This window comes from Durio zibethinus, chromosome 12, assembly GCF_047325235.1.
Source record: "Durio zibethinus cultivar Kanyao isolate XHJ-2024 chromosome 12, ASM4732523v1, whole genome shotgun sequence".
Lineage (NCBI taxonomy): Eukaryota > Viridiplantae > Streptophyta > Magnoliopsida > Malvales > Malvaceae > Durio > Durio zibethinus.
In genome coordinates, this window is record NC_143173.1 from 16,219,362 (window position 1) to 16,238,777 (window position 19,416).

Here is a 19,416-nt window from a genome sequence, read left to right on the forward strand (position 1 = left end):
GTAAGTTATCAATAATTCTATGATTTATTGAAAGAATATTAAATTTTTAATTTTAATGATTAAAATTTTATATTTAACAATTGCAAGTACCCAAAAAAATAATAATAATAACGGTTATGAAATAGATACTAATCTTTGCTTATTTGAAATCTAAAATTTTTTTCACATATTTTAAAATCAAAACTTTCAAATTAAAATTTCAAATTTTATTGTTGAATATATATATATTAAAAAGGTATCTATAGTGAGGTAATTTGAAAATTATAGCTGTCTTGCTAATTGTTGCTAATGACATGCCATTGAAAAATTGCACTGTTTTTAAATGTAAAGATAAGAAGAAACAAGGGAAGAAGCCAAGAATTAAGTAGGAACTTGTCAAAAATATCAAGCAGATTTAATGTTTATAATATACCTAATATTAAACAGATGTTGGGTAAATTTAGAATAGGATGACGACGCTTTCAAGAGACAAAAAAATAAAAGAGAAATAGAGTAGGATGAGGCTTTGGACCACGTTTGTTTTGGGCGGCATGACGCTATTACCTCAATGGAATTCTAACCCTAGCCGAATGCTCAAATGGAAATTACCTTTTAAAATTCTTTAAAATCTATAGTGGAAAATTGCCAACGCTTAATTTAAAAGGTTCATTTACCCTCTTTGTAGGAAGTAAATTTTGATATAACTGTTGTAATTTTTCTAATCACTTAAATTAAATTTTGTAATTCATATATTTATATCATATTTATTTTATATTAAATATGTATAAATATAAATTTTATTTTTTAATATGATAATATAAAACAAAATTTTTTATTTTTATCAAATTTATATATATTATTTTTGTCAAAATTTTAAATCATATCATTTTTATATTTTTTATATTATTTTCATAAATATGATTATTTTTATTTAAAATTATCTAATCTTTACTAAACTAGGACTGGTTAAAGATTAAAATTTTATACAATAACAAACCAAATCGGACTCATAAAATAATTTTTATTTCTTCACGTCTCAAATCTCACTAAATCAAAAAATTGGATAACTGTTATATGTAAAAGATGTAAAAATTTTTTTAATAGATAACAGTATAAATATAAAATATCTTAAAAAATTATAAAAAAATAAATTTCATTAATATTTCCTCTTCTTTCAATAATATTTATAAATATTACATAAGGGTTTATTATTTCTAGACTAATTATTTTATCAATTATCAATTAAGATTTAAAAAATGAATTAGATTGTGACAAAATCGAATCGGGTCGGGTAAATCTACTAAGAACCCCAAGCCCAAAGAAGTCAAAAAATCCTAAAGAAGACAAGTATAACGGGTCTCTGAGACTTCGGCCTCTCCTCCAGGCTTACGTCATCTCCTGCTATTCTTTTCTTCTGCTTTCTCTCTCTCTCCTTCCCATTCTTCGCTCGCTGCTATCATTTATTTCAGGTAAGTTTTATTTATTTATTTATTTAGATTTTTAATTTAAGAATTTAATATTTATTCCTAATTTGACTTCTCTTATCTATATAACATAATTAGATTCTTTCTGAATTTTTTGTTTATACATTGTTCAATTCTTTGTTTTTTTATGCCTGAATATGTTTCCGAGATTGGAAATATTCTTAATTCAATCGAAACCTAGAGGATTAGAAAAAAATTTGTATTAGGAAACTTTGAAGCCTGTTATATTTAGCGATATTTGGGCAAAACTAATGCTTTTGAATTCAATAACCTATGAAAGAATCGAATCGAGAAGGATATTAGTAAATTCGGATGGAATTGGTTTGTCTTATGTTAGCTTAAGAACTTGTATTATAAGATAAAGATAAAGATGTGAGAAAAACAAAAAAGAATGATTAACGATATTGTGTGAAATAAAAGGAATCTGAATCCAAAATCACTTATTTGTTAAAAAAAATTTGTATAGCTATTAATTATATTATATTATATCTAAATTTTGTAAAATTATTGAAATGGAGACATAAATCTGGACTTAAAAATCTTTTAAAATTGTTGAAATGCAATTTATTGCCAGGTGTAGTCGGATAAGATTAAAATATTGTCAAATACAAAGGCATGGTCAAAAGATTAAATGTTGAGATTAGAATTCATTGTATGCATTAATTTTCACTGATGACTATGTAACATTAAGAATTTTTTTTACTAGATGTGATAATTGTATGTAACTTAATTCAAAACAATTATATCACGAATGTTATAGAATTTTTTTGTAATAATTATGGTTACAATTATTATATCAGGCAAATCATAAACGCTTTTTGAGAATTAAGAGTTTGGAATTAGGTTTTTGTGGTTTTATTTCACTGGGCTTTATGTTCTTGCATCCAATGATTGCTTTCTCTGTTTTCTGGGTTTAGGTTTTTGTGTACTTCTTAAATCTATGTTAAGAAATTTCTATGTTAGTTTTTTTGGGGATTTTGCATGACATTTTTCTGTTTTGGGATGGTTTATGTTATCATATGCTGATTATGATTAATTTACTTTTATGTTCTTGTTCTCAGAATTTATTTTGGGGAAGATACAAATTAAGGTAGGAACGTGGATGGTTTTCTCTCATAAATTTTACCAATGATTACATGTGATATAGATCCTGATGTTGTTCGATGGGGTCTCCAAGAACTGCAAGTTTGTGTATTTAGCCATTCTGGTTCCAGTAGTGTTGTTACTCAGTATGACAAAGACAATAGTCAAAGGGGGTATATTAGAGAGGGTTATTATGAACCGGAGCATGTAAATGTAGAGAATGATGCGGTTATTGCACGTGCCCTTCAAGAGGAACTCTCACGAGTTGCGGCTGCAGAGGCATCCGGATTTAACAATCCTAGCCAAGATGTGATTCTTGCCCAAGATTGGTCTGGCCTTCCAGGAAGACAGCATAGTTCTGGTAGTGGGAACTTCTGAAGTTACCATTCTGACTTAATGATTGTTTTGACTTTTATTAATGTAATAATGTTGCCTATCGTGTATAGATCATGAAGATGATAGGAAAATCACAGAAGATCGTAACCAAACTAAAAGACACACAAATGAAGATAATCATGGGAAGAGGGTTTTAGATGATTCTCTTATAAGTAGATGTGAACAAGGTGGTGACTCTAGAATGGGAGACAAAGTTTCTCTTGGTGAAGACATGTTGCAAATAGATATAATTGATCAGTCATCTGTTCTTGATGGTGAAGTAGAGAAGAGGTTGAATGACATGGTTGCTATTCCCGTAAGTCAGCCTTGGAAAGTTGCATTATTTAATAGGATTTGAAGGATTTTCATGTTAAATTTTAATTGAAGTTCCTATACAGTGCAGTGGAAGCATCATATGCCACATTATTTGCTTTCAATTTTTAGTTGATTTTATCTTTATTATAATTTTAATGAAGTCCTTGTGTTTTGGGTCTCTTTGCTGAGGAGTGAAATTCTTTGAATTAATTGTGGTAGCCCAATGAAGCATTCTGCATCATTTGCAATCTCAAATAAGCTGTTCTTTGAATAAAACAATGCCCCTGTTCTGACTTCATTCCTTTTGTTATGTGGAAGTATGTCCAATTGTTAAGTTCTTGTTTATAATTTTGTAATAGCTTTTCTGTTTTAAGAGGAATTCTTCAGCAGTGAAGGCTATAAGATTTACCTATAAGTTTCTTTCCTCCCCCTATGTATTGAAAAAAGAAGGGATCAACGTATTTAAATTTTATGGCAATTGTAATTTTGGTAATTGGTTATAAAATTTTCTAATGAATGTTATGAAATTTAGTTGAGTTGGTGTATGCTCTTTCGGTAAACGAATATTTTGGGAATGGAATGATGACTGTTTATCACATGTTGAAATTAATTCATTTGTTATATTTTTTTTCTATAAACTTCAACCATTAGAGTTTAGTAGGTTGGCACTGCTCGCCATTATCCTATACATATGATTGTGATTTAAAAAGGCAAAATTCTATTTGTGGATATGCATGTGATTTCTTGACCTTTTACTCTATAACACTAAGTTGGATCAGAATTGACGTTGCTAATTATGTGATTTGCATTGTGCAGCATGTACCTAAAATTAATGGAGATATACCATCAGTTGATGAAGAGATATCAGACCATCAAAGGCTGCTTGATAGGTTTGGCTTGAAATTTTCCTTTATATTGCTAATGGCATCTTGGTCTATTTCTGATTCTCTTATGGTTTTGAGGCAAACGAACTGCACCACCCTAATTTTTAGGGTTGGTTTTATTTTATATCCTAATTTTCATATTACAAGAATAACATCCCAAACTATGATCCGATTCTGAGGTCAGCAATTTGAAGTAATGCATCTACATATCAGGCAACTAGGTTAGTATCACAAGTTGCATAATATTACATGGTTTAACAAAGACTAAATAACTCTCATTTTGGAACCTTATTTATCTCTGGACACTCCTTGGTTCAAATCTGCTCTTCCCTGCCTTGCCTCTCCTTCGCTTTTTCTCTTAGAATGTTATAGCCTTGCCCCTAATTTTTTGCAAGACTACTCTATGATTGAAACTGTTGGTTCTGACCAAGGGTCATAAAAGCTTCTTGTTGAAGTTTTACAACAACACCTTAAAAGATATATTACTCAAATTTACGCAGTGCTAGAATTTAAAAACTAAAGAACATCTCAAATTCCCAAACGAACAGCTTTTGGTCAAAATAAGAATAATTTGAGTTTAGCCTACCACTCTGTTCCTTCAAATGGTATTCCTTTTGCATTACATTATAAGAAAAGAAACTAACAAAGTCCATTGAGAGAAATCTCACCTATCAATAGTTAGCTCAGCTCATTAGGCTCCAAATTGGACTCACTAGAAAGATATCAATTGCTTTTAGGGATGTCAATGGGTAGGGTATGGGTAGGGTAAAGCATTGCCCATCCCCATCCCCGGATTTTTATATTATACCCATCCTCGTACCCATGCCTAATGGATATTTTAAATTTATCCTCATCCCCATCCCTATCCCTGTAGGTATTTAATAGGTATGGATAATCCCCATACCCTTAACTCTTAAAAAAAATAAAAACTAAAATTTTTTTAAACTTTTTTTTATTTTTATCTTGTATATTTAGGTAATTTTTTTATAAATATATATTAATATATACTTTTCAATAAAAATATACTAATTCTAATTAATCTAAAATAATAATTTATATTATTTAATAAAAAATTTATCTACTAAATATATATAAATATATGTAGGGTACAGGTACAAGGTGGGTACAATGTTACCCATCCCCATTCTTATACCTAATAAAAATTTAAAATCATACCCATCCCATCCCCACAATATAATACCCATCAACATCCCCATTCGGATAAAAAGTTGGGTTCCCCATTGGGTATGGGTAAGATTGACATCCCTAGTTGCTTTACATTCATTCTTGTGGTAGTAGGAAATTAAGTTATGAAAAAAGAAAAAATATGTTTGTTTTTAGATATATTTTTAATGGGGATCAAGGATAATTGAAGCCATTCAACCAGCATTTTTGGCATTTTTCCCTTTTGTATGATTGTTGCACATTTGGATCCTTATTGATAAATAATTCAGCTTCTTTTTGGGATGGTCTTTTTCACCTGGTTTGAGCAAGTGTATTCTTTTACAATGAGAAATTTACTTGTTTAGGGCTCTTTTTGTTTTAATTCTGTAAAATATTTTAACTCTTGTATTGGGATCCATTCTGGAAAAGAAATTGCTCCTTTTTCTCATTCCCAATTTTTATTTTTTCTAATTGTTTGCTATAGACTTGCTATTCCAGTTTGGCATCTAGGGAGTTGTTCTTGCTTTACCATTTTTTTTCTTCTCCATTTTCTTTAAAAAAAAAAAAACTGTTGCTGTTAAGTTATTTGGTTAAGTTGTTTTTGAATCTTATGAATGTTTGATTTTAATAGCATATTCAGTTTAGAATTCATTATTTCGTCTTTCAGGTTGCAGTTGTATGGTCTGGCTGAGTATAAGGTTCAAGGTGATGGTAACTGTCAGGTTGTTTTTAACTTAATTCTCTAATAAAAAGATACGTTATATTGCATAATAATATGCACTGCTGAAATAGTTGTGAGATATAGATCCAAGCACCTGTGGTAGTGTGGTCAAAATGGTTCTTAATTAGGCATAAACATGTTGGATGAAGATAATATTGAAAAATTTTCGCTCTAATGTCATGAGTTTATTGTGACACTTCGCTATTTATAATCTTTATATTAGTTTTATACTGTCTTTATACCATAATTTTAGGATGGTGCAAATCATGTTTTCTATCACCACTTAAATTAGGCTGAACCTTTTCTGTTATTTATGTGATTTTGGATAATATAAAATTTCATTTGTCATTGCTGTATTAAGTTATCTATATCTAAATAAGTTCATAATTTAATGGATGTGCTAACAATGCACAGTATTCATATGACAATAGTTTGAACCTGAGTTTGTATAGACTTCTAAGGAAGGCAATGAAAATGAAAAAAAAGTTGGATTTTTAGCACGATAGGTAGGATGGTTCTTCTGATTGTTAGTTACTTGTATTATGCACCCAACAAAAACTAGAACACATGGAAACATACATATGTACATATAATTAAGGAATTAGTTTGCAGTTCTTGGTTCCTTTCATTTTGGCTGTAATTTCAAATTGAATTGATACAGCTTTTACAAAATTTAGTCATGAAATTATGTTAAATTATTTAGGAATTATTTTCTCAAGAATATCATCAGTGACTGATGCTTAACTATTGATTCATTAATCAAACTTGATGACCATAGAGCCTTGCTTGTAATTGTCATTAGTCCTCTTTGTCAATACCTTAAGTGATTTCTCTTGTTTTATATGTTCCAGTTTCGTTCTTTATCAGATCAACTCTACCGTTATCAAGATCACCACAAGTTTGTGAGGCAACAAGTTGTTTCCCAGGTTGGTTGCCTTTTCCATAAGTTCAACTTTATCTAGTCAATTTAGTTCCTTTGGTGGCATAGTTCAACCTGTTAGACTTATGCTTCATTTTTATTATGATATGTTGACTTCATTAGATTAAATCAAATCCAAAGATGTACGAGGGTTATGTTCCAATGGCTTACGGTGACTATTTGAAGAAAATGAGCAAGTAAAAATATTAATTTCCATGCTATTTTATTACTAAAAACTTTCTAAGAACGCTTTCATGCTTATTATAGTTATTTACAATGATGAAGCAGGAATGGTGAATGGGGTGATCATGTTACATTGCAAGCAGCCGCAGATTCGGTATGTCAACTACCAAACCTTTATTTCTAACATGATTTAACTTTAGTTCTTTTCCCAACTGACTGTTGAATTGCAAGAATTTGAATGTAGACTATAAATTTTGTACCACTATAAGGCTTAAACTTTGCTAATATATGAAACTGATTTCTCTTTTACATTGTTTTTTATGAAACATTTGCAATTTAAGTTCTATATGGATGCTCATCTTCTAAAAAAAGCATTAACATGAAGCTTTATCTTTGCCTATTAACTTTGTCACCACAATTAGTTTGTGGTTTCTATGATTGGAAAATTATGTGAGAGCAATGTTTTGTTCATTTTGCCTAAAAACATGACAATGGCTACGAATTAGTAGGTACAAAATAGATGATTTATAACTTTCATGTAAAATTCGTTCATATTAGTAAGATTTTAAGCCTTTCATCATATTGGGCAATAAAATATATCTCATAGCATAATTATACTTTTTTTATCAAGCAATTTCAAGTTCTATTTTAGAAAATAATGGAGGACTTTAATTTGTATTTTTTTGAAGGCATTTAGTTATTGTGAAGAGAATTAGTTTGTTGGTTAATGCATGGTACGCTTGAGAACTTGCTATGAAGAGATGAGTGATTGTTACAAATATATGTAAACAACATTAAGCACATAACATTTCATATCTTGCATTATTTTTGCAATGCTAGTGTTTAACTTATTCTGCTGTGGACTATTTAATAGATAACTAATGTAAATTTTTTGTTTGATTGCAGTATGGGGTAAAGATATTTGTATTAACTTCATTTAAGGATACTTCTTATATCGAGATCCTTCCACATACTCAAAAGTCTGAACGAAGTAAGATCTTGATGCTTTATATCTTTTTTCTTTTTCGTTTTATTGTATTTAATATTGGAAATGTAGCATTAATATTTGATGATGGTTCTTATATGTGAGATGTTAAGATATATCACTAGATTATAAATTTTCAAGGCCAATCTCAATTTACAATGCTCGTTGCATGCACATCACAACATTTTCTGAGATAAAACAAAAAAGCCCCCAAATTCAGATATGTAAAAAAAGTATGTCTATTCATTCTTTAAGGTTGTGAACTGGTTTAGGTTGTTGAATTCATGGATCCTCTATTCTTCCTGAATTTTGTATAAATTATATTTGTATTGCAGTTTATGTTTCCCGATTTTTGAGAAGTGGATATACTTGTGCTGTGGATACAGTTTATGTGAGATTTTCTTTTTCATATCATGGTCCAAATCGATCATCAATATGCAATTTTTTCCTCTTTGAATTTGCATGAAATAGTGTTTTTGACTTTTATGCATTAGCTAGAAATTATAGTATTGTGTAGTTTTTAGAGATTTCTGTCTTGTAGCTAAAACCAAGAATAGCATGGTCAAGGAATTCTTCACCTCTTAGAATTGGATTACATAGTGCTATTCTAATATGGCTGTTCTGGATGCCTGGTTTTACGTACTTCACTTGATACTCACTCCCATGTTGTTTGTTTATGATTTGTGACTTGTGCAGTTATTTTCTTGAGTTTCTGGGCCGAAGTGCACTATAATTCAATCTATCCCGAAGGAGGTAAAACAGCTACATATGTTTTTTTAACCTCAGTTGCCAATTCTTAATTTAAACCGAGCACTATTTAAATGAAAATTCAAAACATTACTTGAGAAATTATTTAGGTTTTTGTATAATCCAGACACTGGCCGTCTGTAATCAAAGAGTTAGTGAGACTTCTTAGGTATACCCCCAATTTTGGTGGATCCAGTCAAAATTATGACACGAATCTGGTTAAAAAAAAAGATTAAAAAAAAAAAAAAACCAACCTGATTCAACTCCATCAATTTATGTACAAATACTAGGTATACCAGACAACTATTATTTTGAGTTTGCTTATCTAGTTATCTATTCAAGAAATGAAAACAGGCGTTTTGTTTTTTCAATGCATATATTTCTCTAAATATATTTATGTTCCGATGACCATTTTATGTTTTTTTTTTTATCATATTATCATATTGTATCTTATTTAAAATTATAAGGTTTAACTCTACCTATCTTTGGACAAGACCTTGTAGTTTTATATCATCTTGAGCCAAGTTATGGAATGATGATTAAAATTGCTATTTGCAAATGTTGTTTTTACATTCAGAACTGCCAGTGTTAGAGGGTAGGAAAAGGAAGAAATGGTGGTGGATACTTTGAAGCTTATCAGAGGATGCCTCACCATGGCGGCATGAATTTACCACTAATCTTTCAAAGGATGCAAAACGATCGCAAATTTTTTATATGGCATTTGGTCCTTTTTCAAGAGTGGATTTCCTCTTCCTTGGGTTGCGTTTGCAGGTTAGTAGATTAAAAAGGAGAACAAGTCATCTTTCTTTGTACAAGCAGTTTCTCACCTTTTTTTTTTTTTTTGTGTATATATATATATATTACCTTTTCAGATCATTTTATTTTATTTTTTAAATCTGCGATAGGACAGTAGGTTAACACCATCCTCATTGTAAATAAGTTTATAGTAATTTGATTGATTGATTTATTTATTTATTTTACTAGCATTTGAAAATTTTTAATAAAAAATTTAAAAAATTATTTTTTAATCTATTTTTCTCAAAAATTGAAAAAACAAACAAATTTCTGCCTTTTTACATTTTTAACATGGTATATAGAATATACAAAATACAGAATGTATAGAATAATTTTTTTATACATAAAATTTTCATATACATAAATATGAGCAGGAATTTGTTTATGCCACTGTAAATTTTATTTTATTTTTTTTCTTTTCTTTTTCATCAAAATTAAATTTATAGTTAATTTGAATTAATAATACTTTTAATTTTAGTCGGGATAAAACAAGTGTAAAATTTATTCTATTGATTTTAATAAATTTAAAGGATGAGAATAAATTAATTTTTTATTTGTTTTTCTTAATACTAGTGTAAGTTTTAATTTTTTTTTTATCATTTGATCAAAAGTATTAAAATTAAATATTATTTTAATTTAAATTATTATAAATTTAATTTGATTTAAAAATAAAAAATGTAATATTATACTAAAATAATTGGATTTCTCCTTTATCAACAAGAGACGTAGGTTGAAAAAAAAATATGGAATAACCCTTACAAATTATTCATGTGCAGTTGCGGCCATTTTTAATTACGATGCTTTGTCCATGACCACGATAGCAGAGCATTATTAGGAAATATATCTATAAGATAATAAGCCTTTATCAACATATAAGAATTTGCTATATATTTACACGTATGCAAAGCAAAAATTCTCAACATAGGAAAAGACTTCATCTATCATTAAGCATTTTTACATCCAAACTTCTGCTTTACAATCTGTAATTTCTATTATCTACTTCCAGAATGGATAGGAAAAATAAAAGCCATTCTCTGGTCTCATTCATCCGAAACAAGCTTCGGTCAAGTCTTCTTTTCCAAATTATAATATATACAATATAATTATTGACAATGATCATCTTATTCTGCAGACCTACTAGATTTGTGTTTATCTACAACTCTTTTTTTGCAGCAAATAAGACTCAAGATGATGAATACTAAAATCACCATCCATGTCAGCTGTACAAATTGCATCTATTTGCAGTCTTCTCGTGGCAGCATGTATGGTTATAATATGGATTAGTCAAGCTGCCAATGAGGATAGCAATCCTATGCGTCTTTCTGCGGTTATTAAAATTAGGGTTTATAAGTTTGACATGGGTGACTAATAAGGCTGGCAAAAAATAAGTAAATCCAAATTTAGAAAAAGAGATAATGTCACGAATAACCCCTGTACTTTTAAAATATTCAATATGATATTTAAATTATGAATATGTTAATTAATATAGTACTTTAAGAGATATTTATTTATCACGTGTCATCATTTGAAGTTAATTATCTTAGAGGTAAGTACCAAATTAATTATATATTTATAGTTCAAATATAATTTTAGAAATTTTTAAAATGCAGGTACCATGTTGAATATTTTAATATAATTTAAAGGTTATTTGTGTCATTAATTCTTAAGAAAAATACAAGGGATGCTTACCTCCGGTTGCAATAAGCTTCTCAACACGGGAAACAATATGTTTGCCATAAGTGTACCTCTTCAAGGCATTTAAATGAACCTTGATTCGAGAAAGAATCAACTCAAGATTCTGATCATCGCAAGTTTCAAGAACCTTTTGCACAACATAGTTTCCATATTGATCTTTCATCATAGCCTGTAGTTATGAGTTCAACAAATTTTAATATTAGGCAAGTGCAAAGAAAGAATTTAAACAGAAGCTGAAAAAAAAAAAAAAAAAAAAAAAAAAAAGAAAAACATTCACGGAAATTGACAATTGCATAACTGCTATTTAGTTATCATTCAAATGAAAAACATATATGCTACTGATTTGCAATTATATCAGAAAGTAAGAGGCCTAGGCTAGGGACACAAAATTTTATGCACACAGTCGTGCATATGCGTGGTTATAAAGACTTACAAAAGCATCCCCCGATACATAGAAATTTGCATCAAATGAAAATATAAAGGAAAATCTTAGGTGTGCAGGGAATGACAAAACATAATCAACAAAAAACAAGGCAGCATAATATGCACTTTTTTGGGTCTCAGGATATGCTAAGCATTCTGCATGCACACCATCTTTTATAGGATGATAGTCATTTCAATATTTTGTACATCATTTACGTTTCTTGCTAAGATACTTATTCAATTGATTTATTAGAACATAATTTTTTATTATGGTCTAATGGAAAAAAACCCAGTTGAATTTCGGACTTGTTCCGAAAAGGCGAAAAGTAAGGTTTTTATAGTACTTGAACAAAAAAAAAAAACTTGGAGACGAAGCGCGCGCGTACACACACACATACATATATATGACCATTTGCATGTGGAAAAGGAAATTACTATTGCAACAGACCTGCAATGGCTCATTTTCATCAGTAGAACCAAGCATCTCATTGACCAAAATTTGACGTTCCTCAGGTCCACCAAAAGTCAAGCACTTCTCGACAACATTAGAAGCAAATTTCTGCTGACTCATCTTCACGATTTGTCCTGCAAGCTTGCTGATAATAGCAGACCGCTCATGTGGTTTACCATGTTCAAGAACATGCTACCACATAGAAATAGACAATGTCAGGGTCACATAATTAATACATTAACAAAGATGTTAAAATTGGACACATATCAGCAAAAGGAGGCTAGAGCAAATCCAAAGAGAAGATAAAGACTGAACTGGAAAGAAGGAATAGATGATATCTGATCTGGAAACCAAGATAAAACATTATAATGTCTAACAATATTCAAAGAAAGAAAAATCTTCTAATTACAAACTAATTCCAAAGCATATTAAAACTATGCAAAAGCAGGGTAAACTCCAATTTCTCCGATTGCAGATAAGGTAGATTACCTTTCTCAAATGAAAAGTAAATAATAGACTAGATTCAAAAGGGAAGCTTAGATACCTGAATAACATAATTCCCATATTGATCTTGAGCCAGAGTGCATACAGATTGCATGATCTCATCCATAATGATTTGTTGGGTTTTTATATCATTGCAATGTTCCAGCACCCTCTATAAGCATCATTAGTGAGCAAAAATCAATAAAACTAACTGTCAAATCTCTGGCAATGAAAGGGTATGATAAGTAAATTTCAAACCTGAATGACACGACAACCATAAGGGTGGGTAGAAAGCGCCAAGACTTGACCATAGAAAGCTGAAATGATAAACTGAATTCGATCCTGAGGGACACACTCTATACACTTCTGAATAACATGATTACCATTCTGGTCACGAACACATTTAATGATTGAACCATCAAGCTCTGCCACCATCCTGCTTTGCTGATCCACATCAACCACTTCCAAAGCCTGTGGTCATCAGATTTGTAGCAACACAAGGCATTCATCACCCCAATAAACCCAAAAGATATACAAGCAATTCACTTTAACTTGGTGAACAATCCTGATAGGACAGGACTTCATCTCATACCATTATCAAAGAAAATTGTCGAACATTAAGTCATTAAACAGAGATATATAAGTAAAATGGTTTTGTAGAGGCACTTATATGATAAGCTCTCCCCACATATATTAGCATCCCTCAACATCAGAATTTTATCAGCAAATACTAGTTCATCAGGTAACACTCAAAGATTATTGTGTGTACTCAAAGTGCTCTAACAACAGAATAGCCATATCTATTATAATTTTAATGATTAAAAGGGTTTCATGCATCATGCAAAAGACAACCAAACCCTGGAATTTAATAGAAAATTATTCCAGTATAAAATGGAGGCTATTGATCCTCAAAATGACTCCAATATGGCATGGAATTTAAAAAAAAAAAAGATAGGGAAACACAGTTTATGCACCTTCTGAATCACTCTGCAACCATACATTTGAAGACTCAGAGGCAACACATGACCAGTAAGCTGACTGGCTAACTCTGCTCTTTGACTTTCTGTACCATGCTCAAAAAACTGCAAATCCAGCCCAACAATTAGACTAAGCAATTATAACTGTATAAACAGGATGATTAGCAAATTTAAATAGGTACATCATGAAGCATATACTTTCTGTATGACATAATTTCCAAAGACATCAGTCATCAAAGCGCGAGCATGGGGAATAATCTCAGGAAATATTTTGTTCTTCTGTTCCTCCTTGGCAGTTTCTAATTTCTGCTGGATAAAGCGACTACCATACTGATCCATACTGCATCATACAATAGGAATTAGACTCAATACATTACGCACATGAGTGCATTATAACATAAGAGAAGGCTTCAAGACAAGTACCTGAATTCAACAACATGGTCAACGATATCTGAGAGTTCAAAGGACCTAGTCTTGTTGTTCTTAAATTCATCTAACAAAGATGATACATATCTTCCATCCACAGAATTACGGAGCCATGCTCCTGTTGAACTTCTCATCATTGAATTAAAATGTGCAGTTCCATCATTCTGTATACTTCCAGACCCAATGGATGGGAGTACAGAATTTGCCAGTGGATTTCCAGCATATGGCATGCCAAGACGATACGAGAGCTTCCCATAATAACCATGATTCAGACCACCGGCTTTATCTAAAAGTGGCAATTCATACTGCTGCTTTTGCTGAGCTAATATTGCCTCAAGGTATGCTTTTTGAAGGCCATCCAAATCCCCGTGCAAAGCACCAACATAGTTCCCAGCAAGCAGAGAATCAGGACTAGCTGCAGCACGTGTACCATACTGAGAAGTTCTTTGCAAGTACTGGATATAATGAGGATCCATAAGTGGAGAAAGGAGGTCAGACCCTTGATATACTGCGGTAGCTAAACTTAGCCTATCACTACCAGTCAAAGAGGAACCTAAACAAAAAATATAATGTGTTAAAGAGAAAATTATATAAAATGATAAATGCCAACAGAAGGTACAAGCTTCCAGAAGATACAATACCTGCATTTAAATGGCTATTAATAGCTGAATTTAACTTCTGGTTAACAGAATAAGCACCAGGTAGATGGCCAATGAAATCTGTGTTTGTAAGATTCATATTGGGATGGCCAAAATCAGATCCTTCCAAACTTCCAAGTCCCGAAGGATGCACTTTTGCATAAAGATCTGCAGAAGAGGAAGTTCTTTTGGGAATGTTGACATGCCCATTGGAACTAATCTTAGAAGCATTAATGCTAGGTGCAATCCCCTTTTCCCTAGCCAAGTCAACATAGTTTGTGGAAAATGAGAGCTTTTCAGCATTGGACTTGTCAATGAATTGCTGCTGCACATTCTGATTATGACCATTGGGCATGTTGAATGAAATATCCTGCTGATTATCCAGATCAATCTGAAGATGAGATTGCATCTGACTATTCTCATCTGCGTGTCTAGTTTTTGACAAGGTCAACCCAGATAATGTAGCTGCAATTTCAGCAAGTTCAGGCACAGCTGAAGAATGCCCATTTTGGACATTAGATCCAATGATATTCTTTTTTTCTATATGGCTAACCTTGCTCCCAACAGGAGGAAGTCCAGAACCAGGAGCCCTCCCAACAACATGTTGTTCAGGAGTTGTACTCCTCAATAAGGATGAACTCACAGCAGATGCAAAAGAGTTAGAAGTGGTTATACCATGGCTCTGAACTCCTACCACACCTGGATGAGCTATACCAGCAGGCAAGCCCTCCGTGGACTCTGCTCCATTACAAAAACCAGGTGGGCTGGGATCAGCAATGCTGGCTGGATCCAACATAACACTAAAAGTATTACGACTTGCTCGTGACAGGTGACCTGATAAGGTAGCATGTCGATCAAGTCCATCCTGCAGGAGATTTTCATGTTAGTTGCACTACAAAACACATTAACTAAATAAATGGTATTTCACTTAGTCATCCCTTTTTAATTGAATTAGATCAGATTGCAGTGCTAAACAAGGTCATGATGTTTCAAGCATAAAAATAACAACAATGTGGATAATAAAAGTAATAAAAATAAGAAAAACGTGCATCATTACATAACAAAACTTCAAGGCAGAAAGTAACATCACGTTGTAATCCAAAAATTGAAAATAATTGAATACATTCCAATATAAATGGTGCAGAAGAATTATTTTGAAGGGCAGTAGAAAATAATCTAGGATCTAGATGCTTAAATTTTGTACCCTTTTTTTATTTGCACCAATTATTTTGATCATCATATGAAGGTTACAAGTTATTACATTGTTGTATTATACGGTTTTCATGAAAATCTTTACAGCATGAAAGACATGAAAAAAAAAAAAAGAGAGAAGATCATCCCCAACTAATTCAAAAATATATACTACAGTTCCCATAAATTCCGGAGAATGCCTAGAAGTTGTTTGATCGAGAAAATGAGTTGAGTAAATAGTTTAGTCAATTAAAAGATAGGTTCAATCTAAAACAAAAGGAATTAAAAGATCAGAAAAGGAAAAGCAAACTGGTAGATGCCAGATGGAAACTGTAAAAGATCTAAGAAAAAAGTAGGAGAACCTAACCAACCATATGAGAAATTTAGAGAACTTCACCCAATCATTCAATGGCACATTTACAATCAAAATAAAGATCTTGTTTTATCACAACCCCACCACAAAGACAAAATACAAGAAAAAAGTACAATAATTAAACAAAGCAAAAGGGGAAAAATAAATTGGAAATCATCTATAAGGGAAATCTATAGTAACATGAATATCACCAAAAAAACAAAAGGGATTAAACAATCCATATCAGACAGAAACATTAAAATAAATCATGCCACACTGAGGTTAAAAAAATCACAAAACCTACAAACTCAGCAATTGAACTGGGGGCTACATCACCTGAAGAATGTCAGCAAAACTCTTCCTCCTTGCACCAAGCCCAGTACCAGACAGCCCAACCACGCCATCTGAGCCTGTATCAAGCCACTCAGCTGACATCTTCCTGGACAAATTCCTTGCATTGGCATTCCTCAGTTCCATCAAATCATTTTGTCCTTGTTGTACAGAAAGACCAGGCTGCATTGAAAATAGTGATGAACTATCACCACCATCAGTCAACTTCTTTCTCAAGTCCCCAATGCTCCCGAGGGAAGAACCACTAGCCTGAAACCTTTGTGCAACACGCCAGTCCTCTTTCGATAACAATGGTGGAGGCAGCCTCGGATTTATGTTTTCATGGGAGTAATAATATGAAAGATATGCAGGATGCGAGCGTATCTCATCTTCAGACAACATTCCATTATTGCTACTACTACTACCAACAACACCATTTATACCATTAATGTCTCCAAAATCAGGATTAGCAAACAGACTACCAACAGCACTCAAGGATCCCTCAACCGTGGGCGGAGCACTGCCACTCCTATATATGTTAAGATCCCTTTCACGACCCACAAATTGTTGATTACGATGAGCTCGCAAAATCAATTCTAGTTCAGTCAAACTATCTTCCAAATTCCTACTAGGTCTTTCTAAACCATTATCTATAGTTGGTAGCATATCTATGTTACTGCCCAAAACCCTACATTTACAAAAAATTAAATAAATAAAATATAAAGCAAATCAATAAGCCAAGATAATCTAAACCCATCATTCAAAGTCTTAACATTTATTTACTTCTTCTTCTTCTTCATTTACAAAGGCATTTAATAATGGATTTTGTGTTTGAAGACGCCAGAAATAAAAAAAAAACAAGTGTTTCATACTAGGAAAGCAGTTCCTTTTTCTTTTTCTTTTTTTTTACTATTCTTTACCAGTATTTTCTCAGCAACCAAACAGACCATACCTGAAAATAAAAAATGAAAACAAAAAGAAACAACTTTACAATTTTGTTAACTTTAAGAAAAGGTTCCATCTTCAGGAAAAACGAAAAGACAATTTTTTAAATCCAATTTCAGCGACCAAATAGAACATTAAAATTCAATATAAAAAATTTTTTTTTTTTAAAGTCTCATCTTCAGCAACCAAACAGAGCACACAATGGAACATTAAAATTATAAAAACAAAAACTAGAATTTTTATTTAAAAAAATTCCCATAGTACTTTCTCAGCAACTAACCGTATAACTGAACGTTAAATTCAACCAAAAAAAAAAAATTGCACAATTTCTTTTTTAAAAATTCCCTTGTAATTTCTCGTTGACAACATAGCTTCATTAAACATTGAAATTAAATAAAAAAAACTTATAGAAATTCCAAAAGAATAACCTTCAAGCAAATCCCCTCATCAATTAACAACGAAGCACCGAAACCTATCACCCTGAAACCCAACCAAAAAAAAAAAAAAAGGAAACGAAATCAGCAACAATATTTATTTCTATTATTGAATTGCGATTAAGCGACGTCGTAAGAGAAAACTTACGGTGCTTGAAGATCAAGACTCCTTTATTTTTTCTTTCTTATAAGAGAAATTCGAAAATTTTAAACCAAAAAAAAAGTTTCTTTGGGGGATTGAAAATATTTTCAGAAACAACAATTATCTTAAAAATTGAAAAAAAATAAAAGAAAAAAATTTATAGAGGGAGACGAGGCAAGGCTGAGGAGATCGCGTTATGCCTTCTCTGAAGTCCTTTCCGAACGGCGGTTTTCCTTTTTTTTTTTGTCTTTTTATTTGAGAAATTTTAAATAAGTAAAAAAAATGAAAAAGAAAAAGAAAAAGAGGGAAGTGGGAAGTGGGACCCAGAAATATTTGATGTGAGACGTTTGATAAAGAAAGGACGGTGATGGACGGTGATTACGTGCATGGACGATTATCTCTAAGGAATACTTGATTTCATTTTTATTTTTTTTATTTATATGGCGTTATGGTAGAGGATTGAAAGGAGAAATTAGGGTGTATAGGTATGTATACGTGAAATTGTTTTAGATTTTAATTTTATTTTTAGTAATTTTTGTGCACACTATTTTAGACTTTAAGTTTTAACTTTTAAATTTTAATCATTGCGGTTTTCATTTTTTAAGTTCTTTTTCACCCTATCTGTTTTTAAAAATTATTTGATGAATTATTTTTTAATTGAAAAAATGATAAAAATTTTTGTAATAAAATCTTTTATCTTATTTATATTTTCAATAAATAAATTTTTGTTTATTCATTTTCATACCAAATAAGCTCTTAATATTTATTTGATATGTGCATGGTAAATCATAAAAAATTATTATTTTAATATATGTATGTATCTCATTTAGTTTGTAAAATTTTAAAAAGAGATATTCATAAAGATTTATATTTAATACATAATTATTGTATAAATTTTATATATTGTTAATTAATAAAATGATATCATTTTATTAATATATACATTTTTTAAAAAATATTAATTTTTTTATATTTATTTTAAAAATTAATATTTATTTATTAATAATATAATATTATTTTATTTATTGATAATATATAAATTTTATATATTAATGATGTATCAAATATAAATTTTATTTACAAATGCTAACATAAAGGTTTTGCATATAACTTTTATCAACTTAAGCATCCATACAAAGTCCTGTGCAAAATGTGTAAAAAATTTTTCTCTACCATAACTTCTAGAGTTGTTTTTGTTGCCCTAAACCAACTAATTTTTACTCAGCGACCTTTTTTACCATCACTAAACAATATGCGTAATCTGATTTCTGTTGTGCCGTTAAATTTACAGCAAA

The 19,416-nt window shown here is 30.9% G+C and overlaps 2 protein-coding genes across 5 annotated transcripts; one reads left to right on the top strand and one right to left on the bottom strand.

The window, feature by feature from the left end:
• The first annotated feature begins 1,312 nt into the window (after positions 1-1,312).
• LOC111296159 (OVARIAN TUMOR DOMAIN-containing deubiquitinating enzyme 9-like) lies at positions 1,313-9,819 on the top strand. Of its 3 annotated transcripts, XM_089740813.1 has the most exons (12): positions 1,313-1,448; positions 2,525-2,907; positions 2,993-3,237; positions 4,053-4,126; positions 5,952-6,006; positions 6,857-6,931; positions 7,048-7,121; positions 7,213-7,261; positions 8,014-8,098; positions 8,206-8,325; positions 8,789-8,845; positions 9,417-9,607. In XM_089740813.1, exons 2-12 carry the CDS (start codon positions 2,592-2,594, stop codon positions 9,467-9,469), a joined length of 1,203 nt encoding a protein of 400 aa, XP_089596939.1. In that variant the 5' UTR covers positions 1,313-1,448; positions 2,525-2,591; the 3' UTR covers positions 9,470-9,607. The 3 variants fall into 3 exon arrangements, with proteins under 3 accessions (XP_089596939.1, XP_022746001.2, XP_089596938.1); XM_022890266.2 differs by lacking the exon at positions 8,206-8,325 and having other exon boundaries at positions 9,417-9,819; XM_089740812.1 differs by lacking the exons at positions 8,789-8,845; positions 9,417-9,607 and adding an exon at positions 8,428-8,680.
• Positions 9,820-10,547: 728 nt separating this feature from the next.
• Positions 10,548-18,347, bottom strand: LOC111295893 (pumilio homolog 4-like). Of its 2 annotated transcripts, XM_089740811.1 has the most exons (13): positions 18,128-18,347; positions 17,974-18,025; positions 17,521-17,552; positions 16,607-17,288; positions 14,731-15,592; positions 14,087-14,642; positions 13,862-14,003; positions 13,661-13,768; positions 12,945-13,157; positions 12,748-12,858; positions 12,201-12,395; positions 11,324-11,498; positions 10,548-10,956 (listed from the first exon to the last, which is right to left on the bottom strand). In XM_089740811.1, exons 4-13 carry the CDS (start codon positions 17,264-17,266, stop codon positions 10,919-10,921), a joined length of 3,060 nt encoding a protein of 1,019 aa, XP_089596937.1. In that variant the 5' UTR covers positions 17,267-17,288; positions 17,521-17,552; positions 17,974-18,025; positions 18,128-18,347; the 3' UTR covers positions 10,548-10,918. The 2 variants fall into 2 exon arrangements, with proteins under 2 accessions (XP_089596937.1, XP_089596936.1); XM_089740810.1 differs by lacking the exon at positions 17,521-17,552.
• Between the last annotated feature and the right edge of the window lie 1,069 nt (positions 18,348-19,416).